The sequence below is a fragment of the Oncorhynchus kisutch genome, linkage group LG26, assembly GCF_002021735.2.
Source record: "Oncorhynchus kisutch isolate 150728-3 linkage group LG26, Okis_V2, whole genome shotgun sequence".
Classification (NCBI taxonomy): Eukaryota; Metazoa; Chordata; class Actinopteri; order Salmoniformes; family Salmonidae; genus Oncorhynchus; species Oncorhynchus kisutch.
Window position 1 is genome coordinate 43630715 of NC_034199.2, and position 20061 is coordinate 43650775.

General features: G+C 42.1%; 1 protein-coding gene across 11 annotated transcripts in view; it reads left to right on the plus strand.

The window, feature by feature from the left end:
• LOC109870721 (muscleblind-like protein 2a) overlaps positions 1-20061 on the plus strand; it is a 40613-nt gene that overhangs the window by 11140 nt on the left and 9412 nt on the right. For 5 of the 11 annotated variants that reach the window (XM_020461333.2, XM_020461338.2, XM_031805705.1 and 2 more), the window contains exons 3-7: positions 13335-13499; positions 13879-14100; positions 14988-15242; positions 18606-18659; positions 19155-19311. In XM_020461333.2, the coding sequence (XP_020316922.1) occupies positions 13335-13499; positions 13879-14100; positions 14988-15242; positions 18606-18659; positions 19155-19311 (853 nt within the window). The remainder of the gene's footprint in view (positions 1-13334; positions 13500-13878; positions 14101-14987; positions 15243-18605; positions 18660-19154; positions 19312-20061) is intronic. The other 6 variants (XM_020461337.2, XM_020461339.2, XM_020461343.2 and 3 more) reach the window with 3 other exon arrangements.

Below are 20061 nucleotides of genomic sequence, written 5' to 3' on the forward strand. Positions count from 1 at the left end.
TGTACACCAGCTGAAAATACAAGAGTTTTGGTTTAATGGTTTAATGATACAATGATTCTCTACACTATACACAACTTGTTTTGGCACAAACAGAATTTAGGAAAATTATTTTGAATTTTAGCAACCAGGAAATGACACAGCTATTTTTGCATATTGCATCTAACTTTTTTTGTTGTTGTTGTTTATTCTGAAATATTGAGGTGTGCTAGCAAGGCTACATTAATGCCTTTAGCCAACATCCTCTCTTTCTCAACCCACCCACACTCTTCAATTCAGCCAGTATTGTCTGAATTGTTATGTCACCGTTGCTCTTCCAATGAGAGCGTATTCAGTTGTTGTTTTTTGACGACACTTGAACTGATTCGAATGACACTAGGCTAAATGTCATCACTTCTGGGTCCTATCATTTATTGATTTCCTGCTGAGGTTCAATTGAAATAGGCTAATGATTCCTAATCATAATCAGGATTTTGATTTGCTTGAACGACAATCCCTGACGATAATAGGGAATAAATCTTACCCTAAAACGTGTAGGACTATCTGCAGTGTTGAGAGAGAGGATCTGTTGTTAGCCGATGGAAGGGGGATGGGAAGAGATTGGCTAGAAAATATACAAACGCCTCAGTCATGTGATGATGTCACTATTCTGTTGAATAGCCTGTTGTTAAAGAGAGTAACTTGAGTGTTGTCTGTTCCCGGCACGTCCATTGGCTCAGCTTTGACTGTGGTTTCCACTGATTTAGCCTAGCCCACAATTCATATTGATGATAATAATAAATCATTTTGTCTGTGTTTTATATTTGACCTATTTCACGTGTAAATTGGAAATGTGTTTTTTGCATGTCCCAGCTTCCCCTGAGAGGTCCTCGTAGAGCAGTGTCATGGCCAGAGGCTCTTCCATTATTAATGGCAACTCTGGAGCAATTAGGGTTAAGTGCTTTGCTCAAGGGCACATTAACAGATTTTACACCTTGTCAGCTCGGGATTCGATCCAGTGACCTTTCTGTTACTTTCCCAATGGTCTATCCGCTCGCTACCTGTCGCTCGAGTTATGTGTGCTTCAGCAAACTGAATGATAGGCAAGCCATAATGGCCCACGTTGACAGTTTGGATGAAATATCATAAGAAAAACCAGTGTGTGTTCAGTTTGTAAATTTGATGATAGGCTTACTCCTTTATCCTCCCATAGCAAAAGTAATCTGATAAATTATTTTGGAGGTGAACCATTTTAATAAACACTGACTGGAGCTTAGGACTAACTCTGAACCACTGGTGAGTAAGCATCTCCTCTTATGGTTGTTACAAGGCTGTTCCCGTCCTGACTCTTCCCCTAACATGCTTAACTGCATGGGATTCCACTATCCCAGCAGAAATCCATGCATGACAGTAACCACCAGGGTTTTTTTCTAGTTCAAAAAGGGGCGAAGGTGGTGGGCGTGGCAGTGGGAGTGGCAAGGGGGCGTGGCATTGGGAGAAAATTGTGCTGTTTTAAAAGACATTTCCTGTAATTCTACATATTATTTAATGGAGCTGAGGATTTTTGTTGCAGTTTTAAAGCAGATTTCCTGCAATTCTATACATTTTGCCATGGCAATGCTGTGTTATTTTGCTCAAACATAATATCAAAATCAATACTTCTAAATTCTAGGCCTGGAGGATACCAGTATCGCGATGCTGGCTCGTATCGTGGAATGAAAACAAAACAATTGGATTTAAGTTTAGGAAAACAGCCCTGATGTTGGAAACAAACATCATTATATTGTCATCCTGAGTCAACATTTATTTATTTCCCAAGCTTATAGCAAACAATATTTTACATACAGCAGGTTTTTAAAGGTCAAAAAGAGTATGGTCAGCTTCATGTTTTTATTTTTGGCATGTAAAAATATATGTATCGTCACAGCCCTACTAATTTCATTGTTTTTGGCATTTCCAATTGTCCCCGAATGTCTTGCTTTAATTTAAGTGATAGTTAGTTCTCAAAGATAAAAATATATTTATAGGTCCTTTTCTACATAGTTTATATCTGGTTTAAGTTTACATTGAAAGCTTTTTTCCATTTAAAAATACGTATTGGATTTGCTGTTTGTTTTGGTTATGTTTCAGAATATTTTGTGCCCAATAGAAATTAATGGTAAATAATGTATTGTATTATTTTGGAGTAACTTATTGTAAAAAAGAATATAATATGTTTCTAAACTCTTCTACATTGATGAGGATGCCACCATGATTATGGATAGTCCTGAATAAATAGTGAATAATTAAGAGTGGGAAAGTTACAGATGCACAAATATCATACACCCCAAAAATGCGAAACTCCCATGTTATTGTAATGGTCAGAAGTTAGTTAGCATGTATTGGGGGTATAACACAGTCCTTCGACCTCATGGCTTGGTTTTTGCTCTGACATGCATTGCCAACTGTGGAACCTTATATAAACAGATTTGTGCCTTTCCAAATCATGTCCAATCAATAGAATTTACCACAGGTGGACTCCAGTCCAGTTGTAGAAACATTTGAAGGATGATCAATGGAAACAGGATGCACCTGAGCTCAATTTCGAGTCTCATAGCAATTCCAGGGGGTTGCCTGCCTCTTATCTGAATCAACAGGATGAGAAGCAGGATGCCTTTCTGACCTGATGATTTCCTCCCCAGAAACCAGGTTGGGAATCAGGCCTTGTTTCTCCCACTGCTCATAGCCTAACCCAACACTGCTGTGCTGGCTGGGGGCTGGCTTGGGGGCTGGCTGGCTGCCTGTGGGATGGCTATCAGTCATGATCTGACTGAGAGGAGCTGTTTACTGTGGGCTGGTCCCAGGAGACTGTGCTGAAGCTGGGTCGGAGGAAGCCTCTGACGACTGAGCAGAGAAGGGGAAAAGTGCTGCTCATGCCTGGAGCTAGCAGCCAGCCCCCAGCCAGCCAACCCACAGCCAGCCAACGCACAGCAGTGTTGGGTTAGGCTGTGAGCAGTGTGAGGAACAAGGCCTGATGCCCAACCCTGTTTCTGGGGGGGGGGGGGAATCAGCAAGTGAGAAAGGCATGGCTTCTCATGCCTCAGACAAGAGGCAGGCAACCCCCTGGAATTGTAGTAGGGGGAAAACCTGTTTTTTATATTTTATTTAGATGTTTGCTCATATATATATAAAAACAGATACCTCAGACCCTTTGCTATCAGACACAAAATATAGCTCTGGTGCTTTCTGTTTCCATTGATCATCCTTGAGATGTTTCAGCAACTTGATTGGAGTCCACCTTCTGTAAATTCAATTGATTGGACGTGATTTGGAAAGGAATACATAAGGTCCCACAGTTGGCATGTCAGAGCAAATACCAAGACATGAGGTCGAAGGACTTGTCCGTAGAGCTTCGAAACAGGATTGTGTCGAGGCACAGATCTTGGGAAGGGTACCAAAAAAATTATGCAGCATTGAAGGTCCCCAACAACACAGTGGCCTCCATCATTCTTAAATGGAAGAAGTTTGGAACCACCAATACTTTTCCTAGAGCTGGCCGCCCGGCCAAACTGAGCAATCGGGGGAGAAGGGCCTTGGTCTGGGAGGTGACCAAGAACCAGATGGTCACTCTGACAGAGCTGTAGAGATGGGATAATCTTCCATGAAGAACACCATCTCTGCAGCACTCCACCAATTAGGTCTTTATGGTAGAGTGGCCAGATGGAAGCCACTCTTCAGTAAAAGGCACATGACAGCCCACTTGGAGTTTGCCAAAAGGCACCTAAAGGCTCTGACCATGAGAAACAAGATTCTCTGATCTGATGAAACCAAGATTGTACTCTTTGGACTGAATGTCAAGTGTCACAGCTTGAGGAAACCTGGCATCATCCCTATCGTGAAGCATGGTGGTGGCAGCATCATGCTGTGGGGATTTGTTTTCAGCTGCATTGACTGGAAGACTAGTCAGGATCAAGGTAAAGATGAGCATAGCAAAGTACAGAGAGATCCTTGATGAAAACATGCTCCAGAGCGCTCAGGACCTCAGACTTCACCTCCCAACAGGACAACGACCCTAAGCACAAAGCCGAGACAACGCAGGAGTGGCTTCGGGACAAGTCTCTGAATGTCCTTGAGTGGCCCAGCCAGAGCCCGGACTTGAACCCCATCGAACTTCTCTGGAGAGACCTGAAAATAGCTGTGCTACAACACTCCTCATCCAACCAGACAGATTGGAAGATTGGGAGACACAGGTGTGGCAAGCTTGTAGTGTCATACCCAAGAACACTCAAGTCCGTAATCACTGCAAAAGTGCTTCAACAAAGTACTGAGTAAAGGGTCTGAATACTTATGTAAATGTGATTTCTGTTTACATGTATTAAAATGTCTAAAAACCTGTTTTTGCTTTGTCATTATGGGGAATTGTGTGTAGATTGAGGAACAATTATAAGTCATTCAATTTTAAAATAAGGCTGTAACTAAATGTGGAAAAAGAGAAGGGGTCTGAAATATTTTCGGAAAGTATTCGGACCATTTTGTTAGGTTACAGCCTTATTCTAAAACGTATTTAATTATTATTTTTCCTCATCAGTCTACATACAATACCCCAAAATGACAATGCAAAAACAGGTTTTTAGAAATGTTTGCACATTTAAAACATTTTTTACAGCACCAGTCAAGAGTTTGGACACACCTACTCATTCAAGGGTTTTTCTTGTAGAATAGTCGTGAAGATGTCAAAACTAGGAAATAACACATTGAATCATGCAGTAACCAAAAAGGTGTTAAACAAATCATAATATATTTTATATATGAGATTCTTCAAAGCACCCACCCTTTTCCTTGATGGTAGCTTTGCACACTTTTGGCATTCTCTCAACCAGCTTCATGAGATAGTCACCTGGAATGCATTCCATTTAACAGGTGTGCCTTGTAAAATGTTCATTTGTGTAATTTCCTTCCTTCTTAATGCGTTTGAGTTAGTCAATTGTGTTGTGACAAGGCAGGGGGTATTCAGAAGATTTGGTAAAAGCCAAGTCCGTATTATGGCAAGAACAGCTCAAATAAGCAGTGAAACGACAGTCATCATTACTTTAAGACATGAAGGTCAGTCAACCAGGATAATTTCAAGGACTTTGACATTTTGTTCAAGTGCAGTCGTAAACACCATCAAGCGCTATGATGAAACTGGCTGTCATGAGGACAGCCACAGGAAAGGAAGACCCAGAGTTACCTCTGCTGCAGAGGATACGTTCATTAGAGTTACCAGCCTCAGAAATAGCAGCCCAAATAAATGCTTCATAGAGTTCAAGTAACAGACACATGTCAACATCACCTGTTCAGAGGAGACTGTGTGAATCAGGCCTTCATGGTCAAATTGCTGCAAAGAAACTACTACTAAAGGACACCAATATGAAGAAGAATTTTGCTTGGGCCAAGAAACACGAGCTATGGACATTAAACCGCTGGAAATCTGTCTTTGGTCTGATGAGTCCACATTTGTAATGTTTTGTTCCAACCGCCGTGTCTTTGAGATGCAGAGTAGGTGAACGGATGATCGCATGTGTAGTTCCCACCTTGAAGCATGGAGGAGGAGGTGTGGGGGTGCTTTGCTGGTGACACTGTCTGATTTAATTTAGAATTCAGGGCACACTTAACTAGCATGGCTACCACAGTATTCTGCAGCGATACACCATCCCATCTGGTTTGCGCTTAGTGGGACTATCATTTGTTTTTCAACAGGACAATGACCCAACACACCTCCAGGCTGTGCAAAGGCTATTTGACCAAGAAGGAGAGTGTCTGAGTGCTGCATCAGATGACCTGACCTCCACAATCTCCTACCTCAACCCAATTGAGATGGTTTGGGATGAGTTAGCCCGCAGAGTGAAGGAAAAACAGTCATCAAGTGCTCCGCTTATATGGGAACTCCTTCAAGACGGTTGGAAAAGCATTCCATGTGAAGCTGCTTGAGAGAATGCCAAGAGTGTGCAAAGCTGTCATCAAGGCAAAGGGTGGCTATTTTGATTTGTTTAACACTTTTTTGGTTACTACATGATTCCCTATGTGTTATTTAATAGTTTTGATGTCTTCACTATTATTCTACAATTTAGAAAATGGTACAACTTAAGAAAAACCCTTGAATTAGTATGTGTTTTCAAACTTTTGACCGGTACTGTAAGTATTTAGACCCTTTGCTATGAGACTCGAAATTGAGCTCAGGTACATCCTGTTTCCATTGAACATCCTTGAGATGTTTCTACAACTTGTCCACATACTTTTGTGTATATATAGTGTATGATGATGAGCTTATTGTGAAACTAGTTGCTCCAGTTGATGCAAAAGCAGTGAGTAGTAAACATTTAATTCAGTTGGATGGCTGCATAAGTCATTGTTCCTTGCCTAGATTAGCTTAGCCTACAGGTTAGCTTAGCCTACAGGTTAGCTTAGCCTACAGGTTAGCTTAGCCTTTAGATTTTTCAGCCTACGCAAGCCTATTAGGTTGTACATGTGTTATTACCAGCTATAAACTGGGTGGTTTCAGCCCTGAATGCTGATTGGCTGACAGCTGGGGTATACACATTTATTTTTACTGCTGTAATTACGTTGGTAACAAGTTTATAATAGCAATAAGGCACCTCGGGGGTTTGTGGTATATGGCCAATATACCATGGCTAAGGGCTGTGTCCAGGCACTCCGCGTTGCGTTGGGCATAATGACAGCCCTTAGCCTTGGTATATTAGCCATATACCACACCCCCTCGGGCCTTATTGCTTAACTATAGCACTCTGAAAATGTAAAATGTAGGACATGCTTTCCTCAACTACTGTGTAGGTCACTACAGTTACCTTCCAACACAACAGGATGTAGCCTAAGCTAAACCCTGCCATCTGACCAACAGAATGGAGTCCTTTACTGTTTCTGTATCATTGTGCTGACAGCTGTGAAGTGTGAACTGAATCTAGGCCTAATTTTCTCCTGACACATTTGGGGGGGATGAGATTAGAAGACTTTAGGTGGTTTAAACTAGGCTGACACCAGAATGACTGACTATTCTTTTGCTGGAATGTGATGAGAAACGCCAATTTTTATTCTGCGCTGGGCATGGGACTAAAGCTGAAAGCCTTATTACATGTCTCTGCTCAGAATCACTTTTAATCCCCATTAACCTGCATCCCAACCAGGACTGAGGAGCAAATATTAATTGTGTATTTTGTGCTCAGGCTGCTCCTTCAGCTTTTCGGGCTGTCTTGTTTTATTGCATGGTGTTTAACATTCAGTGTGTGGGTGGGGTGGCCAGCGCAGTACAGCACACTGTTATACTGAGATTAGTCTGATTTGTCTGCTCCACGTCTGCTGCCTTGCTAGAGAAAATGTATGTACAGAGCTGCCACCAGATACAGTACATCACAAAAATGGCTCTTGTGTTTCATGGGCTTGTACTTTTAGTGCCTGGTAGATCATATATTGTGAAGCCTGTTTTTAGATGTGATGGGTTTACGCCAAGGGAAAAATAAAACCTTCTCTGTTATATCTCCTCCAAATAGCCTAGCAATTGTGGAAGTCAGCTATTCGCCTCATACTCCTGTAATCTGAGACAATATGTGATATGACAAATTGATAATCAATCTGTAAATTGATCACTGTACATCTGCCCCATATTGAAAGTGACTTTCTTTGACATTAGGATGGATGAAACATAATTTAATTCTAATCTCAGAATTATACATTTAAAAGCCAGTGTAGCCTAAATCCTGTTCTGTCAATGCAAGATTTTTAACGTTTGTTCTAGAACAGCAGTGCACTGAGGGCTAGCCAAGGACACCAGAGGGGTGGACCAGGGGTTGACAGAGTCCACTTGTGAAAGGGAAGGGAACTCCACCAATCCTTAACATTTCACACTAGGAACAAAGCTGTCACAGAAAACAAGCAGGCGAAAGATGTAATGGAGCCGAGGACAGACTGAGAGAAGGACTACTTTACAGGGACGGACTGAGTGAAGGACTACTTTACAGAGACTGACTGAGCGAAGGACTACTTTACAGAGACGGACTGAGCGAAGGACTACTTTACAGAGACGGACTGAGCGAAGTATTACTTTACAGAGACGGACTGAGCGAAGGACTACTTTACAGAGACGGACTGAGCGAAGAACTACTTTACAGAGACGGACTGAGAGAAGGACTACTTTACAGAGACGGACTGTGAGAAGGACTACTTTACAGAGACGGACTGAGTGAAGGACTACTTTACAGAGACGGACTGAGAGAAGGACTACTTTACAGAGACGGACTGTGAGAAGGACTACTTTACAGAGACGGACTGAGTGAAGGACTACTTTACAGAGACGGACTGAGTGAAGGACTACTTTACAGAGACGGACTGAGTGAAGGACTACTTTACAGAGACGGACTGAGTGAAGGACTACTTTACAGAGAAGGACTGAGTGAAGGACTACTTTACAGAGAAGGACTGAGTGAAGGACGACTTTACAGAGACGGACTGAGTGAAGGACGACTTTACAGAGACGGACTGAGTGAAGGACGACTTTACAGAGATGGACTGAGAGAAGGACTACTTTACAGAGATGGACTGAGAGAAGGACTACTTTACAGAGACGGACTGAGAGAAGGACTACTTTACAGAGACGGACTGAGAGAAGGACTACTTTACAGAGATCAGATCTACAGTACATTTGTTTTTTCATGATGGGGGGTGACTACGTCACCCCTAATTCACCCCTTTCCTTTCAGCAGTCAGCACCTGCTTCACCTTCTTTTCAGAAGTAGGCTAAAGCAAATTGAGGCGCCTGTGCATCACCCAAAACATCCAGTGTTTTGACAGCAGCTGAGACTGCCAAGTCCCCATAAGACCGTGCCGAGTTCTCATAAAACCACGCCGGTCCCCCATAAGACTGCCCCGTGCCCCCATAAGACCATGCTGTGCCCCCATAAGACTGCCCCATGCCCCCATAAGACCATGCTGTGCCCCCATAAGACTGCCCCGTGCCCCCATAAGACCATGCTGTGCCCCCATAAGACTGCCCCGTGCCCCCATAAGACCATGCTGTGCCCCCATAAGACTGCCCCGTGCCCCCATAAGACCATGCTGTGCCCCCATAAGACTGTGTGCTCCCTTTTAATGTGTTGAGGACCAGTAAATATGTAAGCAGAATAGCTGAAAGGTAATGGATTGTACAGATTAAAATATTATTGTATTAAAATAATGGCATTAAACCCAGAATGACCCCAGACATTTACAGTACCTCATCTATACCTGTTTTATGCTCACTCAATTTACATAAATCTATAGGCTCGTACTGTATCCGCACGTTTTGCTTGGGTCTCCCAGAGACCTTTCATGCTGCTAATGTCATTATCATTGGTTATTTATCCACTCCTGGCCTAAGCACTGCATATTGATTTGACATTTCATCTTAACTTGAATAATGTACACTGAGTGTATAAAACATAAAGAACACCTGCTCTTTCCATGACACAAACTGACCAAGTGAATGCTATGATCCCTTATTGGTGTGACTTTTTCACGCTAGGTTTTTCATGCTCAACCGTTTCCCGTGTGTGTGTGTGTGCGTGTGTGTGTGTGTGTGTGTGTGTGTGTCAAGAATGGTCCTCCACCCAAAGGACATCAGCCAACTTACCACATCTGTGGGAAGCATTGGAGTCAACATGGGCCAGCATCCCTGTTGGACACTTTCGTCACCTTGTAGAGTCCATTCCCCAACAAATTGAGGCTGTTATGCAAAAATGCGTTTCATGTGAACTTTCATGTGCCTTAATAACAAACTTGTATTCCATCTGTAAATACAAATAAAATGGTTAAATTAAGAGCCTAGTTGGTTTACCCACGGAAAAGGCAGGATCCTTCCCACTAGCCATGATTGGCTGATATAATGGATGGGCTGGACATGGCAGGGGATGAGTTTAGATTGGTCTGACATGTAGCATGTTTCTGTCTATAATGTCAGCTGCTCAATATATGTTGATAGTCCTTCTTACTGAAGCTGTTTTGAAAGATATAACTTTAGCCATCGAGAACTACAAAAGTTTTGCTTCTTTTCTCAACAACATTGATGCCCTGAATTTAGCAGGCGCTATAAGACAGATCCGTTGGAAAAAGTTGTGATGGGCTACTTTCTGCACACGCCACGGTCAATGTGAGTGACCTGACACAACGCTGGTCAAACGAGATATACACTACTGTTCAAAAGTTTGGGGACACTTAGAAATGTCCTTGTTATTGAAAGAAAATCATTTTTTTTTGTCCATTTAAAATAACATCAAATTGATCAGAAAAACAGTTTAGACATTGTTAATGTAAATTACTATTGTAGCTGGAAACGGCAGATTTTTTTTTAATGGAATATCTAAATAGGCATACAGAGACCCATTTATCAGCAACCATCACTCCTGTGTTCCAATGGTACGTTGTGTAGGTTAATCCAAGTTTATCATAAAAAGGCTATTTGATCATTAGAATACCCATTTGCAATTTTGTTAGCACAGCTAAAAAGATGTCGTTCTGATTTAAAGAAGCAATCAAACAGGCCTTTAGACTAGTTGAGTATCTGGAGCATCAGCATTTGTGGGATTGATTACAGACTCAAAATGGCCAGAAACAAAGCACTTTCTTCTGAAACTAGTCAGTCTATTCTTGTCCTGAGAAATTAAGGCTATTCCATGTGAGAAATTGCCAAGAAACGAAAGATCTCGAACAACACTGTGTACTACTCTGTTCACAGAACAGTGCAAACTGTCTCTAACCAGAATAGAAAGAGGAGTGGGAGGCCCCGGTGCACAACTGAGCAAGAACAAGTACATTAGAATGTCTAGTTTGACACCTCACAAGTTCTCAATTGGCAGCTTCATTAAATAGTACCCGCAAAACACCAGTCTCAACGTCAACAGTGAAGAGGCGACTCCGGGATGCTTCATCTTTTATTTTTATTGACCAGGATGAGATGTAGCTTTTTCTTTGCAACTCTGGAGCAGTGGCTTCTTCCTTGCTGAGCGGCCTTTCAGGTTATGTCGATATAGGACTTGTTTTACTGTGGATATAGATACTGGGAATTTGTCCTTTTTGGTCTGGAGTTCAAAATGGAGATTTTTGGTTCCAACCTCCGTGTCTTTGTGAGACGCGGTGTGGATGAACGGATGATCTCCGCATGTGTATTTCCCACTGTAAAGCAAGGAGGAGGAGGTTTTATGGTGTGGGGGGGCTTTGCTGGTGACACTGTCTGTGATTTATTTAGAATTCACGGCACACTTAACCAGTATGGCTACCACAGCATTCTGCAGCGATGCGCCATCTCATCTGGTTTGGGCTTAGTGGGCCAATTATTATTTTTTTCAACAGGACAATGACAAAACACATCTCCAGGCTGTGTAAGATATATTTCACCAAGAAGGAGAGTAAAGGAGTGCTGCATCAGATGACCTGGCCTCCACAATCCCCCAACCTCAAACAAATTGAGAGGGTACGGGGTGAGTCACCCGCAGAGTGAAGAAAAAGTAGCCAACACGTGCTCAGTATATGTGGGAACTCCTTCAAGTCTGTTGGAAAAGCATTCCAGGTGAAGTTAGTTGAGAGAATGCCAAGAGTGTGCAAAGCTGTCATAAAGGCAAAGGGTGGCTATTTGAAGAATCTCAAATATAAAATATATTTTGCATTGTTTAACCTTTCTAGTGCAGTTCTGCTACCGACCCACCTCGACAACATCCAGTGAAATTGCAGAGCGCCAAATTCAAACTACAGAAATATAAATATTTAACATTCATATAAATACAAGTGTAATACATCAAAATAAAGCTTAACACTTTTTTTGGTTTCTACATGATTCCATATCTGTATGATTCCATATCTTCCATATCACCTATTTCATAGGTGTTCTAAAACTTTTGACCGGTACTGTATAGCACACTGTGGCTGAGGAAAGACACTACTCCCAATATAAGTGAGCCCCGAGTCAATGTAGTTTTCGTCATATTTGCACCTTTTAGATGGTCCAACGTCCCTGTATGTTGTTCGGTGCTTTCCTGTATAAGAGGACAGTAGCTCTTGGGCTGCATCAGATTCACAACTGTCAGTGTCCAAGCTAGCTGGGCTAACAACAAATGTAGAATTACTGATGCTAGCATTGGATGTGCTCGTGGAAGCAGAACAACTTGTGTAGTCGACAGGTGCAGGTGTAGTACTGCTGGTAGTAGCAGTACTACCAGTAGAGCTGGTATGTGTCTATAGACGCGGGCCTTACTTTTTTTAACCATTTATCCATTTTCGAGCAAACGGAATGTGCAGCAACATACGGACCTTTATTGGAATTCCCGAGAGAGAAACGGTTAATGTGACTGTCACGGCTTTCTTCTGTTGAAGGAGAGGTGGACCAAAACGCAGCGTGGTTATTGAAGATGATAAATGAACAATATACAAAACAAGAAATGTGAAAAACCGAAAACAGCCCTATCTGGTGTAACAAACACAAAGACAGGAACAGACAAACTAAACACACAACATAGAATGCCCACTCAGATCACACCCTGACCAAACAAAACATAGTTTGCTTTGTATGTTCTATGGCCAGGGTGTGACGGTGATTGGATGTTTAATTATTTGACTAGGCTACCTGTATTTGACATTGTGTTTTTTTTTTTTTTTTACTGAACACCTAGATGGTTACATTTTTATTTTGGGCAGTGAAACAAGGCTTCTCAGGCGAGGGAAAAAAAACTCTTTCCCGTTGGAAAATATAAATGGACTGTTTGAAAATGTGATTTAAAAAAATAAAAATAATAAAACATTTGAATCTCGTTGTTATTTGACGTACAACTGACGGCATTTACCCCAGTTTGGGAATACCTGCTCTACAGGCATCCATCTCTTGTGTGCATTTGTCTTGGGGCGCAGTGTGCTCCTCTCTGTCAATCATACTGCCTCTGCAACAACAATAGCATCAGCCAAACTACCATACTATCTGTCCCCACAGAAAAGCATTTCAAGTGTGAAGGTGTGATTCTGTGTCACTGTGATTGAGTTTCCTGATATTGCATTAGTGTCCTGTCCTCTGAGCTGAATGGTCTTGGTTTGTTAGGGGCGTGGGCTACTGCATCTTCAGGACATGATTGAGGCTCAACATGAATCTTTCATGAATGGTCTTTTGTGTCTTGTTCTAATGGATGTCTTTGTTGCTTTCCTTGGTTGTCAATTAATTCTAGTGACCCTGTCCAGTAATGATGCTTCACTTTATGTAAAATAAATGTATATTATATTTATTAAGCTCTAGGCTCATAGGCTTAGGCCTACGTTTAAGGGTTTTTATCTTGTCTAATAGTTATCTTTCTTTTGTGTTCTTACTCTTATTCCAGGGTCGTTGTTCAAGAGAAAACTGTAAGTACCTTCATCCACCTTCTCATTTAAAAACCCAGCTAGAGATTAACGGACGCAACAACCTCATCCAGCAGAAGACGGCAGCAGCCATGCTGGCCCAGCAGATGCACTTCATGATCCCAGGCACGAGCATGCAGCCTTTAGTAAGTACAGTTTATTATAAGCTGGGTGGTTTGAGCCCTGAAAGCTGATTGGCTGACAGCTGTGGTATATCAGGCCGTAACCCACGGGTATGACAAAACATTTATTTTTAGTGCTCTAATTACGTTGGTAAGCAGTTTATAATAGCAATAAGGCACCTCGGGGGTTGGTGATATATGGCCAGTATACCACGGCTAAAGGCTGTATCCAGGCACTCCGCGTTGCGTTGTGTGTAAAAACAGCCTTTAGTCGTGGTATACTGGCCATATACCACACCTCCTCGTGCCTTATTGCTTAATTATACACCATCCCAAAACTCAGATCCTTAATTTCAAATGTGTAGTAGTGTCTGTACTGACTGCTGTCCCTTCTCTTTTACAGCCTGCGTTCAATGTCACCCAGGGGCTTGGTACGAGCCCAGGTCTCAGCTACTCTCCTTACCTTACACCCATGACCTCCATGAGCCATGGGATGAGCCTGATACCCACGGAGCTGCTCCCCAACACCCCAGTCATGGTCCCTGGAAGCCCCCCGGTCACACTCCAGAGCTCAAACTCGTCCTCTTCCCCCTCACAGAAGCTATTGCGCATCGACAAACTGGAGGTATCAAATCACCTTCACACAAACAAGAACAAGGCCTTATCGTTGTCTGAGATATGCTGTATTAATACACTGAATATACAACACATTGAGAACACCTTCCTAATATTGAGTTGCAGCCCCCCCCCTTTTCCCCTCAGAACAGCCTCAATTTGTCAGGGCATGGACTCTACAAGGTGTCAAAAGTGTTCCACAGGGATGCTGGATCTATGTTGCCTCCAATGCTTCCCACAGTTGTGTCAAGTTGGCTGGATGTTCGTTGGGTGGTGGTCCATTCTTTATACACACGGGCAACTGTTGAGCATGAAAAACCTTGCAGCATATTTCTTCAGAGACTAGATACATGTCTGTTTTGTGAGGGGTGAACATGGAGCCTGAGTTCTTACCACAACTGCATTAATGCGCTTCACATCCCTTCACATGTCTTCACATCCCATGGCTTTATGTCCTTTGGGTGGTGAACCATTCTTGATACACAGGAAACTGTTGAGTGTGGAAAACCCAGCAGGGGTGCAGTTCTTGACACAAACCGGTGCGCCTAGCACCTACTTCCATACCCTGTTCAATGGCATTTAAATCTTTAGTCTTGCCCATTCACTCTCTAAATGGCACACAAACACAATCCATGTGTCAAAAATCCTTCTTTAGCCTGTTTCCTCCACTCCATCTACACTGATACGAAGTGGATTTAACGAGTGACATCAATAATGGATCATAGCTTTCATATGGATTCACCTTGTCAATCTATGTCATGGAAAGAGCAGGTGTTCCTAATGTTTTGGACACTCAGTGCACGTTCATTACGGAATGCCTGTTGACTGTCAAACAGGGCACATTTCCAGGGTGCTATGACTTCATCCATCTCGTCCTGTGTGGTTGTCCTATTGTAGGTGTGTCGTGAGTTCCAGCGGGGGACCTGTGCGCGAGGCGAGACGGACTGCCGCTTCGCCCACCCCAGCGACAGCCCCATGATCGACACCAGTGACAACACAGTCACCGTCTGCATGGACTACATCAAGTCGCGCTGCTCCAGGGAGAAGTGCAAGTACTTCCACCCCCCTGCACACTTACAGGCCAAAATCAAATCCTCTCAACACCAGGTCAACCATACGGCTGTGGCAGCCCAGGCAGCAGCTGCAGCCATGGTAAGATGCTTCCCTGCAGACCCATGTGCAGCAGCATAGAACACACACCATTGGCCTATATAGCTACTATAATACTGTAGCATCCCTTCTGATTAAGGGCAACTTGTCCTATTCGTTTTAAAATGCAACACATACTACATTCACGTCAGTAGGCCTACGATCTTAATCCTATTCATTTTAAAATGCAATGTCTTCTTCATTCACAGCAGTAGGCCGACTATCTTAATCCTATTCAATTACCCTTTGTTGGTTGATTAGCTAAACTTATTGAATGTGGAGCACTGCTTATTTATAATAATAATAATACTAATTTAGTGGGTGCTTATATTTGTCCTATTTCACACATGTACACGTGTGCATGTTTGAATTGGAAATGTGTTTTTTTGCTTAGCCCAACTCCCCCTGAGAGTGGGGTCACAGCCAAGGTCCGCCATTATCAACGGCAACCCTAGCTGTTTAACTAACCTTTACCTTGCTGTTTAACTAAATCTAGGTTTTACCTTGCTGTTTAACTTAATATAACCTTTACCTATCCGTTTAACTGAAGCTAGCCTTTACCTAGCTGTTTAACGAACTTTTACCTAGCTGTTTAACTAAACTTTATGTAGCTGTTTAACTAAATATAACATTTAGCTGGTTAACTAACCTTTACCTAGCTGGTTAGCTAACCTTTATCTATCTATTTAACTAAAGCTAGCCTTTACCTAGCTGTTGAACTAAAGATAACATTTACCTAGCTAGTTAGCTAACCTTTACCTAGCTGGTTAACTAATCTTAGCCTGTACCTGTCTGTTTAACTAAAGTTATAATTTACCTAGCTGGTTAACTAACCTTCACCTAGCAGGTTAGCTAACCTTTACCTAGTTGTTTTACTAACCTAGCTGATAAACAGCTAGGAAAAGGTTAGTTAATCTAAAGATTAGCTTTGGCCGTCTCACTTTACTTTCATGCTTTTTGAAAATCTGTGTTCGATTTGCCAGCTGCTGCAAAGTGAACCCTGTTTCTACAGTTACTGTCTTGTTTCATTGTGATCTATTGTCTGCTGTTGGTTTTGCCTTCATCTTAAACTTCCAAAAAGTTCCTAAGAATAAAGCCCTATCTGCTAAACATCCATAGTCAAATTCTCCAGCAGCAGCATTTGAATAGCTGATTCAACATTACTCATAATACACATTTCACATAATGGCACATTCAGACTTCTATTTTGGCTGTTAAAAACAACAACATGCATGGCCTTACATAGACTGTTCTGTATCCTCCATCCTAGCTCTGCTATTTTCTGTTCCTCCATATATTTTATCATCAGTTATCATCTGTTTTCATTTTTTGCATGGTCTCAGAATTACTTAAATACTGTTGTATTACAGCACTAGTATTACTAGAGTTGGTAAATGCTTTAGTACCTTGATACACTATATATGCAAAAGTATGTGGACACCTTCGAATTAGTGGATTTGGCTATTTCAACCACACCCTTTTGCTGACAGGTGTATAAAATCGAGCACAGAGCCATGCAATCTCAATAGACAAACATAGGCGGTAGATTGGCCTTACTAAAGAGCTCAGTGAATTTCAACAGGGCACCTTCATAGGATGCCACCTTTCCAACAAGTCAGACCGTTGTCCTGGTCAACTAAGTGCTGTTATTGTGAAGTGGAAGCTTCGAGGAGCAACAATGGCTCAGCTGTAAAGTGGTAGGCCACACACTCACTACAGAGGTCCAAGCTGCCCCTGGAAGCAACGTCAGCACAATAACTGTTCACCGGAAGCTTCCATGACTGGGTTTCCATGGCTGAGCAGCAACACACAAGCTTAAGATTACCATGCACAATGCCAAGCGTCGGCTGGAGTGGTGGAAAGCTTGCCGCCATTGGACTCTGAAACAGTGGAAATGTGTTTTCTGGAGTGATGAATCACTCTTCACCATCTGGTAGTCCGAGGGACGAATCAGGGTTTGGCGGATGCTAGAAGAACGCTTCCTGCCCCAATGCATAGTGCCAACTGTAACGTTTGGTGGATGAGGAATAATGGTCTGGGGCTGTTTTTCATGGTTTGGGCTAGGCCCCTTAGTTCCAGTGAAGGGAAATCTTAACGCTACAGCATGCCATGACATTCTCGACAATTCTGTCCTTCCAACTTTGTGTCAACAGTTTGGGGAAGGCCCTTTCCTTGTTCAGCATGACAATGGCCCTGTGCACAAAGCGAGGTCCATACAGAAATGGTTTGTCGAGATCGGTGTTTAAGAACTTGACTGGCCAGCATAGCCCTGACCTTAACCATATCAAACACCTTTGGGATGAATTGGAACTCCGACTGCGAGCTAGACCTAATCGCGCAACATCAGTGCCAGACCTCACTAATGCTCTTGTGCTGGATGGAAGCAAGTATCCACAGCAGTGTTCCAACATGTAGTGGACAGCCTTCCCAGAGAGTGGAGGTTGTTATAGCAGCAAAGGGGGGACCAACTCCATATTAATATCCATGATTTTGAAATCAGATGTTCGACGAGCAGGTGTCCACATACTTTTGGTCATGTAGTGATACGTCTGTTATGCTGAGGAATTTTGTAGTGTAGTGAAGGTACAGTTTTTGGCTGAAACGATGAATGACCAATGTGTTTAATAAATTTAACAAAAAGTGCAAATTTGATACCTAATCTCACAATAAACAGAGCTCCACATTCTGTACATAAGTTATCATCAATTCAGTGGGTATATCATTCTCTCTGTTCCCTATTTAGTATGACATGTAAAACACTCAAGATTACATTAATCAGACCTAGCTCTCAGTCGAGAAAAAATTCACAGGTTAAAAAACTCCCAGTAAGCCTAGCTAATGCCAGTTAGCCTTTTACCTCTTGTCTCTATTTCAAATTTATGTGTATCATGTACAATCCTGGTATAGCAATTGTCTGTCAATTAATGCATTACTAAAACATTTATTTAGTAGCCTAAACTGTATATTCAATTTGATAATGATTTGATAATTATGAACATATTGTGATCTACTACTGTTTCTGTTTTCTACATTAGCAAATAACCTCAGTCCTAATGTCGTTGCAAAGTATTGTTGTAATTCTAAATTATATTAGATTAAGCTATTTAATGAGTATGGTAAATGCTTACATACTAATTCAGGAGTCAGTCGTATGTTTCCTTGAATCAGTTACATTTGTTTATTGTGCATGCCTATTGTTTTGTATGTGGTGGTAAACTGCATTCAGATTTTTTTTTTCTCCTTCTCACCTATCCACAATGCAATGCTGTCCCCATGACGCACCTCTGCTTGCTGTTACCTGTATGTTAATACGCTTCAATCCCATTGGCACACTGCCATCATGTGCTCGCTGTCTGCTATTAAAAGACTCAGTCGACTGCCAAAGCAATGAAGCGAACCTTCGAGGCAACTGTAGACCTGGTACTTTGACCTTTCACCTTTTGCTTTGCATGTAGCTATTAATTGTACTGTAGCAACTCACGTAATTTAATTTGTCATTTTTGTTTTTATAACTTCTTAAGACTCCTAGTATGTGTACAGAATCATTCACCGTCAGTTATCGTTCAGTAATTTAATAGGTGTTAAATTAACAGTATAAAGTTTTAGCCATTCACTAATTTGATCATAAATACCTTTTTATTTTGTGATGTAATAGTTGTATACAGTTTTGCTCAACCATTTGGCAATGACTGTAATATTATTTACATACAGTATAAAGCTCATAGCCAGTGATATTATTTACATACAGTATAAAGCTCATAGCCAGTGATATCATTTACATACAGTATAAAGCTCATAGCCAGTGATATTATTTACATACAGTATAAAGCTCATAGCCAGTGATATTATTTACATACATGAGAGCTACTGTTAAGTTTTTTATCTGTGTTGTGTTAACATGTTTTTTGTCCTCAGCAGGCATTCCCTTATGGCTGCCTGCAGCCCCTACCAAAGAGACCAGCACTGGAGAAGAACCACGGGGCCAGCTCCTTCTTCAACCCCAGTATGTTGCACTACCAGCAGGCTCTGGCCAATGCACAGCTCCAGCAGACAGCTGCGTTCTATCCCACAGGTATGATCCATGGCTCCACAGCCCAATTTTCTGAGTATAATTAATGGCTCCACAGCCCAGCTGTCTGAGTATAATCCATGGTTCTACAGCCAGCTGTCTGAGTATAATCCGTGGTTCTACAGCCCAGCTGTCTGAGTATAATCCATGGTTCCACAGCCCTGCTGTCTGAGTATAATCCATGGTTCCACAGCCATGCTGTCTGAGTGTAATCCATGGTTCCACAGCCCAGCTGTCTGAGTGTAATCCAAGGCTCCACAGCCCCACTGTCTGAGTATAATCCATGGTTCCACAACCCAACTCTCTAAATATAATCCATGGCTCCACAGCTCCACTGTCCCTTTATGACTAATGAGGACTTTATAATTCCCTCCTCATTCCCCCCCTGCTAATGTTTGGTGGTTATATCTGTTTAAGGTGGCTTACTGTGAGTCAGGTGTCCTTGTTTTTCTGCATTCCTAGCTGTGATGAAGTAATGCAACACCTTGTAATTTCAGCTGTTAATTTTTTTTGCAAATGATGCACATTCAATGTCACTGTCACATACGTAATAGTTCAATGTCCTGGCAGTTAGATATATCAGTGCGTCCAGATGACATCATCCAGGTTGGTTGAAGGAGACCGGCTTTAATCAAATGTATCAAATTCAGGCCATTGGCCTACATTGTTGTGATACAGTAAGTACATGGCTAAGTAGAACCCTGTATTAATATGCCTTTATAAACTGGGTGGTTCGAGCCCTGAATGCTGATT